Source organism: Caloenas nicobarica, chromosome 5 (genome assembly GCF_036013445.1).
Source record: "Caloenas nicobarica isolate bCalNic1 chromosome 5, bCalNic1.hap1, whole genome shotgun sequence".
Classification (NCBI taxonomy): domain Eukaryota; kingdom Metazoa; phylum Chordata; class Aves; order Columbiformes; family Columbidae; genus Caloenas; species Caloenas nicobarica.
The window spans coordinates 10778666-10793088 of NC_088249.1; the positions used below are offsets into that span (position 1 = coordinate 10778666).

General features: G+C 46.0%; 1 protein-coding gene across 12 annotated transcripts in view; it reads left to right on the top strand.

Annotated features, from left to right (window-relative positions):
• The first annotated feature begins 1197 nt into the window (after window positions 1–1197).
• The window catches only part of CDC42BPB (CDC42 binding protein kinase beta), a 95634-nt gene continuing 82408 nt past the window's right edge, over window positions 1198–14423 (top strand). For all 12 annotated transcript variants that reach the window (XM_065636939.1, XM_065636928.1, XM_065636929.1 and 9 more), the window contains exon 1: window positions 1198–1700. In XM_065636939.1, coding sequence (XP_065493011.1) covers window positions 1523–1700 — 178 coding nt within the window. In that variant the 5' untranslated portion in view covers window positions 1198–1522. The remainder of the gene's footprint in view (window positions 1701–14423) is intronic.

Here is a 14423-nt window from a genome sequence, read left to right on the forward strand (position 1 = left end):
TCACCAGGTAGGTTTCATAGAATCATAGAATGTCCTGAGTTGGAAGGGACCCACAAGGATCAAGTCCAACTCCTGTCCCTGCATATGGCAACCCCAAAATTCACACCATGTATCTGAGGATGTTGTCCAGTCTCTTGAACACTGTCAGGCTTGGGGCTGTGACACCTCCCTGAAGAGCCTGTTCCAGGGCTCCAGCACCCTCTGGGTGAAGAACCTTTTCCTAATGTCCAACCTAAACCTCCCCTGGCACATCTTCCTGCCATCCCCTCAGGTTCTGCTACTGGTCGCTAAAGAGCAGAGTTCGAAGCCTTCCCCTCCTCCTCCCCTTGCTAGGAAGCTGCAAACCATGATGAGGTCTCCTCTCAGTCTTCTCCAGGCTGAATAAACCAAGTAACTTTAGCTGCTCCTCATACGGCTTCCTCTCCAAACCCCTCACCAACTTCGTAGCCTCTTCTGGACACTCTCTAGGACCTTAATACCTTTTTTATCCTGTGGTGCCCAGAACTGCACACAGCACCCCAGGTGAGGCCGCCCCAGTGCAGAGCAGAGCGGGACAATCACCTCCCTGGTTCTGAAAGGTGCAGAAAGACACAGCTTCCCAACGCCCTGTCCTGCTGCAGGGCCTTGCCCACCTGCCAGCCCCAGGCCCGCGGCTGGAGGCTGCACCGAGGCAAGTGCGGCCGCAGGGCAGGGAACCGTGGCTGACGCGGGGAAAAGGAATGTCCCGCTCCAGCCAAGCCCGGTTCTCCTCCTGAGCCCGACATCAGCTCTGGGTGGGCAGTGCCCATGGCGGCCTGTGGGGATGGCGGCTCCAGGGTCACCCCGTTCTTCGAGGGAAACCGCGGCCTGGCACAGCCTGGTGCGGGCCTGGGGGGCTCGGGGCGAGCTGCGCGGCTTCCAGAGCACGGCGGGCCCCGCCTGACCGGTGCGGAGGGGACTTCGCCCCCCAAACCCTCTTGGACAGCACACGCCGGGAGACGAAAGTGCAGCGGGGAACGCGCAGCTGCACCCGCCCCCACCTCTCACACCCTCCGCGGCGAATCTGCCGAAGCCCTGCAGGGAGCGGCCAGGCGCACCCTCCTTCCCCCCCCCACTACGGCGCGCCGCTCGGCCCAATCTTCCTGCGGCGCTGCGCGCGGCCCTGCCCACGTCGGAGCGCGCGGACGCTGCGTGGTGGGCGTGTCCGGGTGCCGGCGGGGCCGCTGCTGGGACTCGCCGGGCCGCGCTCGCCGGGGCCGCCGCTGCCGGGGGAGGAGGAGCGGGAGCAGCGCTGCCCCGCCGCCGGGGAGAGGCCGCAGCGGGAGGAGTGGCCGGGTCCCGGCCCATGGACCGTCCGGGCCTGAGGCGGAGCCCGTGGAAGGAGCCGCTCGGCCCCGGCGCGGCCGTGAAGCGGCTCGGGGAGCGGGCGGTGCGACGCGGTTGAGCGCGGCGCCCCGGGCCTTTGCGTGCCGCCGTCCGCCGGCTTCGCCGCCTGCCGAGCGGCCCCGGCCCTGCCCTGCCCTGCGCCCGCCGCCGCGGCACCATGTCGGCCAAGGTGCGGCTGAAGCGGCTGGAGCAGCTGGTGCTGGACGGGCCGCAGCGGCACGACAGCGTGCTGAGCGTGGAGACCCTGCTCGACCTCCTGGTCGGCGTCTACACCGAGTGCAGCCGCGACTCGCCGCTCCGCCGCGACCGATACGTGTCTGACTTCCTCGAGTGGGGTGAGCCCGGGTGGGAGGACGGGGACGGGCCGGTTGGGGCCGTGAGGGGATGGACGCGGCCCGGCCTGCGGGCGGCTTGTGTGTGGGGTCCCCGGGCTGGGCCGGGAGGGCGGCCCGGCCCCGGGAGTGCGCTCGCCGCCGCTGCAGCCGGGCCGGGCGGGGTAGGGAGACGCCGCCCCTGGATGCGGAGCCTCCCTGGGGAAACACCCGCCGCCAGCCGGGCCTTGACCCCTGCGGGTCTGCTGCGAGCGCCGCTCGGCCCCGAGCGAACCGCTTGGCAGGAGCAGCACCGGAGTGTCCTTGGCCTGAAACCCTGCTCGGCTTAACCCGAAATGTCAGGCTAATCCAGCGCTCCTCGGAGGGTTTCCTACCTGGGGGAGGGGGAGAGCAGCAGGCTCAGGCTTTGAAACGCTGGTCTTGTGCCGGGTTTGTTGCTGTTAGAGAGGGCGTGTGTCTTGAAGGAACAACAGTTCCCGTTCATCGTGCAGCCTTTTTAATTTGGGCATGCCCCCGAAGGACAGAGCAATCCCAGGCAGCCTTTACAGCATCTTTGTTTAATGGTTTCCTACTGTTAAGCAGCCCGATAATGAGAAACCTCCAATAGTCTGGAGCGTGCTGACAAAAGAAAACGTGGATACTTGTGATAACACTTCGGATAAAAGTTTTCTATCCAGTGTTGTTTAGTTAAGACTACTGACTACAGGTATGCGGGTAGTAGGGATCCTTCTCTGCTGCATGCTTAAATGAATTTATGTTAAAATGGCCATGGCGGCTGACTGGTTTATTCAGCTGAGTAAGTTATGAATAATAATGTATGATGGAGGTGACTTAACTTCTCCATGGAATAAGAATTGGAGGGGAAGGGAGGCGAGGTCATTGCTCACGAGTATATTGTCCCGTTTATCAGCTGTTCCATGCATGTACAGTTAATTAGGCTTTTAAAGAGCCCTCTTAAAAAAAAGGCAAAACAAAGGATTTCCTAAGGGAGGGGGAGGGGCCGATTTACTTCAGTAGATGCAAATGTGTGTCTTTAGTCCTACAGACCAGAGCACCAACATGTAGGGACAGCTGTTTCTCCTTAATTTCTGTGGGGACCACCACTCTTTGTCCTACACTAACAAACTAAGAGGATTCACTTCCTGGACTCTTCTATTGACGTCAGTAATGCGATTGCCAACTGAATAATTAACCACTTTATCACATCTGCCCCGTGAGGCTGCAGCCTGGGGAATATTGATTATTTGTTTTGTGGTGGGAGCTTTGTATGTCTTCTTCAGAGTGCAATCTGGTTTTATACTCTTGTTTTCAAGCTGATGGCTTGAACAAGTGTGCACCTACAAACTGTTAAATGTGATAGACTGGACTATGATGGTACTTCGAGCACGAAAGGAAAGGATTTGGGGCAGGCCAGAGAATGATACACTTTTTTCTATAGCACTGCTGGTGGTTATGTCTTACTGATTGATCCCTGTGTTGTCATTTTCTGTGTGGTGGAGAGGCTGATTATCCAATTGTTTATAAAATCACTTCTTTTAATTCTATTTATTGTTTTCACTGAATATGAAAAGGTTACTGACTTGATGAAAAGTATAGCTTGCAATAAAAACAGTGTGTAGTTCTTACTGCAGTGTGGGATTACCCTAGTATAACAAAGTGCCTATTCAATAAATAATTGAAATGTATGTGAGCTACCATCTGGTGCTGCAGAGAAGGGATAAAAGTTTATAATCCAGGCTCTTGATGGTAAGGGGATGGGCCTAAGTCTGGACTGCTATATATTTGTCTTCCATCAACAAGGAATACCCTTAAAACCTATTACAGTTGATACTCTGTGTTCTTCCTTTTCCTTCAAGCTGTTAAAAACAAATAAATGCCAACAAGAAGACACCTTTTGTCTGTGTCCCAATGCCCTCACAGTGTGTTTTCACTGACAAGGAACTTGTTTCTGCCTCCAGCTAATCAGGAAAATATCATGCCAAACACGCTGATCTTCCTCATGTCATGATATGCAGTCTTAATTACAGCCTGGTTCTCTATTAGAAGGTATTCTGGATTGGGGTGCACAAGTTTCGTGTGCTGTTGTGTGTCTTTAGCAGCATGAGAGCATAGTTAAATATCTGGGATATACTTTGAAGATCACTGTTTCTTTATCAACTGGAGACAGAAGGAATTCCTTTTTGACAAAATGGAGACTTATCATTGACAATGGAAATAAGCTGCCTAGGTATTAATGTTAAATTAAGCCAAGCTATGTAACAAACATTGCTTTACTATTTTGGATTTAAAACAGTGTGTGAGGTATCACACATGTAAAATTCCCTTTAAATGATTCAGCATGGTTAATGGACTTGCTCGCATTCTTAATTGCCAAGAGAAAACAGGGTTCAGGCGTGGTAGTTGAGGCAGTTTATTCCCAGCTGTGGGGTGCAGAGGAGATGCTGAGTTGTGTGGTGTAGCTGCTTGATGTGGATATCTCTGCTCTCTGATAGCAGCACTTGTATTCTGGAGCTGCTGATTGTGGGAGGGGTGAAGTGAGGAGTCCAGGAAATTAAGTCCCATGTTTATCCCATGAGATTTCTTGCTATTCAACATCTGTAGAAGCCTCTCAGCTCACCTGCAGAGGCTGGTGAGCCCTAGATGGTGAATCTCATTGCTTCTGCCCTATGAATCCCCCTGCTGCTTCCTGGCAGTCCTGCCACAGGCTTATTTCTTCAAAATCTTCTTCCTATTTGCTAACCATAGAAGAGCGTAGGGTGTGGCCCTTCACCTTGGGGTGGCTTGTGGCTTCCATCGTATTAGAAATGTTGTAAGAATCTGCCATTTTAACCTTGGCAATTGTAGCTTTCTCATGGTGAATGGAGCTTTCAAAGAGGCTATATATTTTCCCTGTATTGGAAGTATAATACACATATCTTTACACCATGTGTCTTTGGAGAAGAGCTAGCTGAGCTGCAAGCAAAGAGTTGAAAAGTCCTTTTCTTCTAGTTTTTTTTTTTATTTATAACTCGTGTTGAATAAGGTCTCGCCTAATTGGTTACCACTGTGTTGTTTATATATTAGATTGTGAAATAATGCTCAGTATTCTTAGTGGGAATTTAATCCAAGTCTGTTAGATCGCAGATCCATCTCTACATATTCAGAAAGAATTTCTCAAATCTGTGCCTAGTGTCTTTTAAACTCTTCCTACATATGGTGCCCCTAGAGTGAGAAATAGGGAGGAATCCTAAGAGTGAGGAGTCTCATTTATTCTAGTTATACTTGCTCATTCCTCCCTGAAAGTCATCAGGGAAACTGGGATGCTACAGCCCTTGTGCCTTTGAGGCCAAATTGCATGACCATCTCTGCTAGTCCTTCCAGCACACTAGGGCTGTCAGGAGAGCAACTAACTGGCATCCTGGGAGATGTTGGAACTGGACAGTCCTGAGAAGGCCTGTAAAACAGTCTGTATGGCCCTGGAAGTCTGTGAAGGTCCTTCCTTTGGTAAAGCTGACCCAGACCACTAGTGAAGACCACCTAAAGCTATCAGCATGCACAGAGGAGGCTGCTTGGATTTAACCAGTGGACCATGGTGCTCACCAGTGCTTGGGTGCTGTTGGGTGGTATTGTCTGTGCACTGCGGAGGGATGTCCTGAGAGACTCTTCCACCAAAAGATGTGTGCCGTCCCTTGTTTCACATGACGAGGAGACAAGTACAGGAGTGCTGAAACAGCATTGGTGCAGCTCAGGTGTCCGTGCATCACCTGTCCTTTGGCTCTCAGGTACAGCGTGTTCCTCTTTACAGAGCAGAGCCCCTTGTTCTGTCATACCGAGAGATCTGAGTTGTTCATAATCCTGTGCTAGAATGGCTGCTTGCGGGACACCTTGCTGGCTGGCACCGCATTCGTGCTCATCTGACATCACCTTGTTCTTCAGGAGTTATCTCATTTGGCTGTGGCTGGTGCTCGCTGCCCCTTACTTACAGTCAGCAGGGACTCACGCAACCAGCTGCTCCATTTTTGAACAGCTACTTGGCACAGTGTGCAGCCAGTAAGCAAGTATGTTCAGAGAAAAGTCTGACAGGAACGGGCTTTATTTGTATTCAAAGTGCTCTTGGTGCTGCGTAAACTCTCTCGCTTCAGCCTTTGTTTCCTCTGACCCTGTTTAGTACTGCTGGCATGCTATAGAGGGCAAGATGGCACATGTCCCCACGTAGTTCATTCAGTGTTGTCTCACTCCTGGACTATGTACTGGCTAGTCCTTGCTGTGGGAACACCTCAAAACCCATGTCAGAGTAGTTTATACCGATCTGAAATGCAGCGTTTTTTTTCCTTGAAGCAGGTGCACGGGGTACCTCTGTGGACTGTTCCTCCTGATGAGTTATGAGCCGTCTGAGTGTCGGCTTATCTTCTGCATTCTTTGTTTGTGCAAGGTTTGCTGCTCAGATAGACTGGTGTTCTGCTTTTGGGTGGTGGGTTTTTTGTTTGGGTGTTGGTGGTTTTTGTCTTGAGAAGAGCTTTAAGTGGGGAGTGAAGCTGTGGGGAGAAGAAGATTGCAGATGATTAGCACAAATAGACTGGCTGGGAAGCTGGTACCAAGCCCTTGAAGACGGTCTAGCATAACAGGCACTGGATGCTGTTGTAGTAACAGCAATACATTCCCACTGTGGGCCAGAGGAGGGGGAAAATGTGCATGCAGAGAACTCAAAGCAATCTCTCTAGCCTCAAGCTGCTGCTTTTGGATATATATCTGTTACACTTGAGGCTGGACCATGGATGGAAATATGGGCAGACAGTTGACCAGAAAGGTCGCTGTTGTGCTGGTGCAGTGATTCACAAATTTGAGTCGCTGTAAAGACTGGTACTTCAAGTTTTGCATCTTGCTGTTGGGGTTGGGGGGGAGCTATGTGAACTTTGTGAATATACTCCCAGATCTGCTTTCTCCCCCTTCCAGTTCTACTTAAAGAAGCACCTTAACTTTCCAAATAAAAATATCTAATGAGGAAAGTGACAACCCTGAAGGATGGCCTCTCTGTCAGAAGAGTGTAGAGCCTGTTCTCATGGCCTGAAAGCAGTTGTATTCAGAAGTGTGGACGTGGACCTGAGGAGAGGTCTTCCCAGCCTGCCTTAGAGCATCGTTGAAGCTAGCTGCAGGGTAGACCTAGTCCTCAGGCTGATATACTAGAGTAAGTGCTATGTAAGGGTGGGAGCACGATGTGTGGCTCAGAGGGCTGCTTGGGTAGGAAACAGAAACTATCATTAAGTATTTTTAAGATGACCATAGGGTTGTCAGACTTTGAGGGTTGCTTATGAGGATCTTTTCTTTGGCCTTTTTGGGTTACACCAGGAAAAACTGTTCCTTGATAACATGTCATATCTCTTGACTTGAGGGCTTATGTTCCTCCCTTCATTCCTTTTGGCACTCCTCCCCCTTCTTGCAGAAGTACATGCAGAAAGCCCAAAAGGGACTTTGGGCTCTGCTAGCTTGTATAATGTCCTCTGTGCAGTGAGCGATAAGCCTGTTGGGCATGTGTGTGAAGTGAGCATGGTTGGATAATGAAGACAGCTGATGAACAAGAGAACTTAATTTCAGCTTCTGGCCTGAGTTCCTCCGCTCTCACCCTCTATCCACCCAAGCCTGTTACAATCCCTTATACTAGAGCTAGCAGCAGGAGGCTGGGGAGGCTGGAGGTGAGGACCCACTGGGGCAGGGTGAAGCCACAGGTGCCTCGCAGAAGTTCTGGAAATGCTGGTGGTAGCCATGGTTTCTTTGTGTGGATGCTGGAGACCTGCTCTCTGAAGGCTTTCCTGTGGTCAGAGATGGGGCACTGTGGCTTGGGTTGCCATTGCTAATGAAGTCTTCAGTCGTCTGGCAGAATAGAGGGAGCATAGCTGCTAGATTCTGGTTCCCAGCATTCTCTGCTGTCACATAAACTGGTTTTGTTCTTTTGAAAAATATATATATTAGGATTAATTAATGTCGGAGTAGCCCACACTGCCATGTTAGCTTTGATATTACAGCACAGTAGTCAGGGCTGGTGGTCTGCAGTCCAAAGCTTGCTGCTCTATGTATGGTAGACCCTTTACAGTACATCTGTTCTCATCTGTTATTTTTAGAACGAGGCAGTATCTTTTAATGACTTTTTCTGTAAAACTTCATGCTATGAAACATCGTCACTGAATGCCGCAGTCGTGTTTTGACAGTGGGAAGGTAATGTGGTCTGGAGGATGGGAGATACATTGGCGTGTGGTATTAAAATGGCAGCTGTCCGGGGTGAAGCTGGTCTGTTGTCCTGTAGAAGGAAGTCGGTATTGCTTTTCTCCTGTGGACGAAGTTACTAATAAACAGCCTTTACTGAGGGCTTGAGGATTTATGTGGTATGTTAAAGGCTGGGACCTATAATTTGTATTTTAATTTTGTTTATATATGAAAACTCAGAAAGGGCTAAATAAGTCATTGATAAATTTGCCTTCATATAGAAAAAATGTGTGCAGCTAGTAGTTTCTCACAGTACATGATAAGGTATAGAATGCAGAAGTAAGGTTTCATAACCATCCATAAATCTACCATTTTTTCTGACTTATTTCACTTAGAAATCTAAATTATTTTCATGTTGCTTTTTCTTACATAATATTAAGATATAATATTTTGCAAAAAAAAAAAAGAAGCCCTTATTTTACTCCATGAAACTTCTGTGGTTGGCACAGTTATGCATTATCAGTGGAAATGGCTTGGATCTTGGCTTAGTCAGCAGATTCAGTGCAGTGCACTTTTTTATCAGATGAAATTGAACTAACCTTTTTTTGCAAATAATTCACATGTGGGAGTGAGTCAGTTTTTTCTACACCTACTAGAAACAAATGATTTTAACTGTGTGAGTCAGAATTGAAGAGACTTGTTTCATTAGCTCTTTTAATAGCAAGTTGCTTTTGCTTTATGGTTATATATTAATGTTTGGGGTTTTAGAAATGTTGATCTGTAGCTGAGATTAGTTGGGAATGTTAAACTACTACAGTTTCTTCAAATTGATGAAACTTACATTTTTTCACTTGCTTGTAATTTGAGGCAGTTCATGTAAGCTGTTTTTAGATGTGAATTACAAAGCAAGAATTATAATACTTACCTAAACAATCACAAATTTATCTGAGCTGTTAGCAGAATATAGTGCCTAGGATTAGGAAAAAAAATTTATAGGTTCATCTTTTTCATTACCCATGTCCGAAAAGATTAATAGGATGATGGACCACAAGCAAATCTGTTTAGAAAAATAGAAGGCCTTGTTAAAGCTTTTTACTGTATTTTTGCCTTTGATAATGCTTTAAACAGAATTGAGATTCATTTTCTAAGCCTTTCATATGGTATGCTTGAGAATTCCCATGTATTCTTGATGTAGTTACCAAAGAGCTTGTATCATGTGCACTAATATTGCACTGAAGCTCTAGTATTTTTTAATTTTTTAAGAAAAGTTATTTAATTTTAAAAGCTTTTCCAGGTCTAAGGATTTCTAAGTACACTTGGTCTGTGGTTCAGTGTGATCTTTTCATTTTTGCTGTCTCCTATGCTAAAATATTCCACTCTATTTTTCTCATCAGTGTATGCAGATTGCTAGTGCAAGCTTTCATTTATAAAGACCTTTGTTCACTATAATGAATGTAGCTTTCTTCACTGTTTTCTTAAGCCCTGATTTTGCATAGACCTCAGTAATCACGTCTGTAGATATACTTAAGAGTGCATTCAGATTAAGTGTGTGCATCCATCATTGCCAGCTGAGGCCTTAGGCATCCTAAAGTGCCTGAGTTCTTAATTTCTGTCATTCATGTCATCAGGGTCTTAATGCTGAAACCTGTTATTACTTAACCATGGCCCAAAGCTTCAAATGTCGCTAGTACCTCTGCATGCCCAATCTTAGACCTCTATAAAGGAGTCCGAGCTTTGTTTATTAATCAGGTGTGTGTTAATTAAGGCTAAGGTATAGTTCTTAATTTGCTTAAGTGCAGTGCCATTGAGGGAGATGATTCTGCCCCTCTGCTCTGGTGAGACCCCACCTGGAGTCCTGCGTCCAGCTCTGGAGCCTCAGCACAGGAAAGACGCAGACCTGTTGGAGAGGGGCCAGAGGAGGTGACAGAAATGATGAGAGGGCTGGAACACCCCTCCTGTAAGGACAGCCTGGAGAAGAGAAGGCTCCAGGGAGACCTTATTGCAGCCTTTCAGTACTTAAAAGGAGCCTGTAAGAAAGAGGGGGACAGGCTTTTTAGCAGGGCCTGTTGCCATAGGACAAGGGGTGATGGTTTTAAACTAGGAGGGGAGGGGAGGGGAGATTGAGGCCAGACATGAGGAAGAAATTTTTTTTTACAATGAGGGTGGTAAAACACTGGCCAAGGTTGCCCAGAGAGGTGGTAGACGCCCCATCCCTGGAAACATTCCAGGCCAGGCTGGACAGGACTCTGAGCAACCTGATCTGGGTGAAGATGTCCCTGCTTGTGGCAGGTGAGTTGGACTAGATGAGCTTTGAAGGTCCCTTCCAACCCACACTATTCTATGATCTGAGGAAGGATGACGTTTCTAGTAATTGCATGGGGCAATTCTGGCAATTCTGGGGCATCTGAAACCTTCATCCCACTCTGTCCTTGATTGCCCTCCTCTTCCAGAGATCCACGTGTGCCTGTCACTCCCTCATGACAGGAGTCATCCCCATTGTCTGTATGCCTTTGAAATTCTGCTGCTGTTGCAGCATGACTTCTGCAACCTCAATTTTGCACATCCTTCCTCAAAAGTTGGCTTCTTCACAGAGTGTTTTTTCTGTCTGCTGCCAGTTTTATTGCTGCTCATGTGACTTGGATTATCAATACTGAAAGCTAGAGCGTTCCCAGTGTCTCTTATTTTACTGTAATTAAGGCAGAGTAGAAACAGCAGGAGGGTGACTTTAGGCGTGAAGATCCTATTACCATTTTGAAATATGTTCCCAAAGGTTCGCTTTTGAAGATGCATGTTTAGTCGTTAAATTTAGCTCCTTGTCCGTTACTAGTGGAGAGATGATGCCCAGTTTGTTCTGTAGCCCCTGACTGTTCTTGGGCTGTGGGTCTGAAGAAGAGTAGCAAATTTATTTTTTTTTTCTATGGCTATGTATACTTGAGTAATAAGTTTGTACTGAAAATTTTAAATTAAGGAATTGGGTTTTTGTTATCTAGTCTGTGGTCATTTATGTTGTGTCTGAGTGAAACGGCAATGTAGTATCTGTCCACGCTTTCTTTTTAGTTTGTGTGTTCCTTAACGCGAGGGTGAGATCCCACTGAGCACTCGCTATCAGTTGTTCCTTTTAGGATGCCTTTTTGCCCTGCAACCCTCTCAAGTTACTCGCCTGAAAAAAAAGGAAACTACATTTTTTGTGATTCAGAACCTTAGCCTATATGACTTACTACTGGAGGCTGGGAGAAAAAAAATTTTACATGTACAAATGGCTAAAAATGATCTAAAGGTCTGAATGGAGTAACTGGTAACTAGTAACTTCTAGATGTTGAGCTATAAATGCAGAGTGAAAGCTGGAGTCTGTGGTATTTAATCTTTCTGCCTTTTATGAGTAATATGGTATTTTTCTGAAACACATGACACTTCATCTTTCAGAGCAGACTTTCTGAAAAGTTGCAGATGAATTTGCCTGTTGTATCACAGGGAAGAAGCACAAACATTTTCCTTCCAGACCATCTTTAACTAGTTGTAGCAAAATGCTGTAGTCCTGTAGCATGGTGTTGATGCATGGAGGAATTAAGTTTAACTCTTTTAACTTACTCTCTTATGTAACTGAAGATTTCCATTACTAGTAAGTTCAGCCTTTGGTATCCTGAACAGTTATTATTTAAGTTGGGAACAATGACAATATCAAACAGCTGTTTTTAAACTGTGGCCTGGTACTCCAGATAAAACAATACAGGAAAACATACACTGCAGATACCTAACTGGAGGGAGTATCTGGCCCACAGCCTCTTTATCTTACCCCTAGAAGTATTTACTGGTTATTAAGGCAACTGAGCCGTGGTTATCGCTCTGTGTGTGTTATTGCAGGCCAGCAGGATTTACTGCATTGGGTATAGCGCTGTACCAGCAAAGCTGGACTGGTCAGGCTTGACCCAGGCAGTCAAGACCCAGTCATGTCTATAGCTGTGGCTAGAAATCATCAATGCTTGTGCATCCTGAAGCTCACTATCCGATGTGAAATGTAAAGGAAAAAGACCTGACACTTTGACAAGGAGGAAGAGGGCAGATTTAATTTCAAAACGTTTCGGTGACAGAGAAGCTTTTACTGCTCTGAGGAAAGTGCTTTGCAGTGATTATCCTCAACATTAAAGGTGTGCATGTATTTGAGTGTCTCAAGCCAGGAGCAAAAGTGCCCTGGTTGATTTTGACAGAATGAGAGCTACAGGTAATCTGGTTATAAACTTCCTGTTCTTACCGGTAGTATTAACCATTGTAAAGATTTTGTTTAATGTTTCAGCTACTTTTTGAGGGTGGGGATAGCAGAGATTACATTCTGTGCTTTACCTTTTACATACCAGCCTTATTTTTTCTTCACACCATAAAGCCTCACAAAGTTCAAGTGCAAGTGCAAAGCCTTGCACTGTGGAGTTATATAAGTTGGGGAATGGCCAGCTAGACAGCAGCCTTGCAGGAAAAGATTTGGGGATCTTGGTAAACAATTAGTTGAAAAAGTCCATAGTACATCATTGTAGAAACAGAGGCTGCCTGTGTACTGGACTGCATCAGCAAGAGAATAGCCAGCAGGTTGAGGGAAGTGGTTATTCTGCTCTTCACAGCACTTGTGAGGCCATTTCTGGAGTTCTCGGCCTTCCAGTACAGAAAAAACACTGAGAAACTGAAGTGAGACCGGCAGAGGAGCAGTGGCTTGGTTGGGGGCCTGCAGCACATGCTGTGCAAGAAAAACCAGAGATACCTGGGGCTAGTGAGCCAGGAGGAGGGGAACCTGGTCATGATCCTCAACTGCCAGATGTAGGGTTAGGGAGAACACAGAGGCAGATGCTTCTCAGGTGCACCACCAAGGAGAGGCAATGGACACAGGCCATGGCAAGGAGCATTCTATGTGTAGGGGCAAAAAGTATTCCTACTGAGGGTGGCCAGGCACTGGAAAAGACACCCAGAGAGGTGACAGTCTCTCCATCCTAGGAGATAAACCTCACCTGGAAAAGGCCTTGAGTGACCTGATTGAACTTTGATGTTATCTCAGCTTTGAGTAGGAGGTTGAACTCTGGTCTACAGAGGTCCCTTCCAACCTAAAATTATTCTGTGATTCAATTTTTTTTTTCTGTGTTAGCAATTTGTTTAACATCACAACTCTTCTGATAGAAAACAGTTGTTCTTCATACTTCTCAGAATGAAAAGATGTGAAATAGAATCTTGTTGTAGATGAAGTAGTTAACATAACTTGTGTAATTTTGTTATTAATTTTTTGGTCATATCAGGTGTTTATACTGATTGGTTGGCATTTTACCACATAGTCTGAATGTAAGTATTGACGAGCCTTTAAGTAAATTTTAGGCTTGTAAATCATGGGAAACTAAATTTTGTTCGTGTTCTTCTGCTATGTATTTAATAAAAGCACCAGTTTCCTTGTTCCTGGATGAGAATTGCCAGAACAGGTTTCAAGAACTTTGAACCTATGTTTTATGTCTAGTGCTCCTTCCCAAGTGTGGTTTCCTTATGTCTAGTTGTTAACCTTGACAGCAGTTGAAGTATTTTAAAGCTTTAGTTCCATGGAGCTGTCGGAAGAGCCTGCAATCCCTGCGTGACTGCGAGCCTGAATCATCCCTTATGAAAAATACAGGTTTAGCTGTTCTGCTAGATATGTTCTCATGTCACAAAGGGATCTCTAACTTGTAGGCTTCCTAATGTCCTTATATCTAATGATATAAGGAGTCTGACTAAGCAGTTGCTAACAACAGAGTGAAACAAATCTTCCTCATGGTTGTAAAGATCTAATGGCAGATACTCTCGCTTTTGTTTCATTTGTAAAATAAGAGCTTGTATGACTTACATGAAGTTGGACTTGTTTTAGTGCTTAGTTGGACATGGTTTTAGTGCTGATATTCTTTCTCAATAATAGTGCACTTAGCAAACCAAAACACACAACAAATGCAGTGTTTCAAAATAATATTGATATATGGAAAATAGCATAGGAAGTGCTATCAATAGTGAGGATAACAATATACGAATGGGACAAAAAAACAAGAACTGATCTCTTTATTAGCGATGTGTTGTAATTATTAATAGGATATCCTAAGTGAGCCTTGACTTTCCATATGATGAATTTATATCTGTGTTTTTGAGTGTGCTGCTTGCAGCAAACTCCTGAGAAAATAATAAGATTTTTCAGAATTCTCATGATTCCAAAATGCTTGGAAGTCTGGTAGACATCCTTGTCAGAGCACATACACTGTCAGCTATGTCATGAAGACATTCATTGACAGAACTATATCATGTAATGGTCCATTGCCCTTCTGGGGCAAAGACTGTGTGTATGTAGGGAATTCATAACATGTTGATTTTTCAGAATAAACTGTTCAAAGTGCTGCACAGTTGTTTCAGATGCTGTGGTTGTGAGGCCTCAGCTTTGTTTGTGATTGAGGTATGGAGGTTGTTCATGCTGTGTTCTAGTTTCGGTGTATTGCTTCCCTCTCGGGAGGTACCTGCGCACTGTGCAGATACCTTGGGGGGAAAAACAGAGAGTGAAGTAATGGT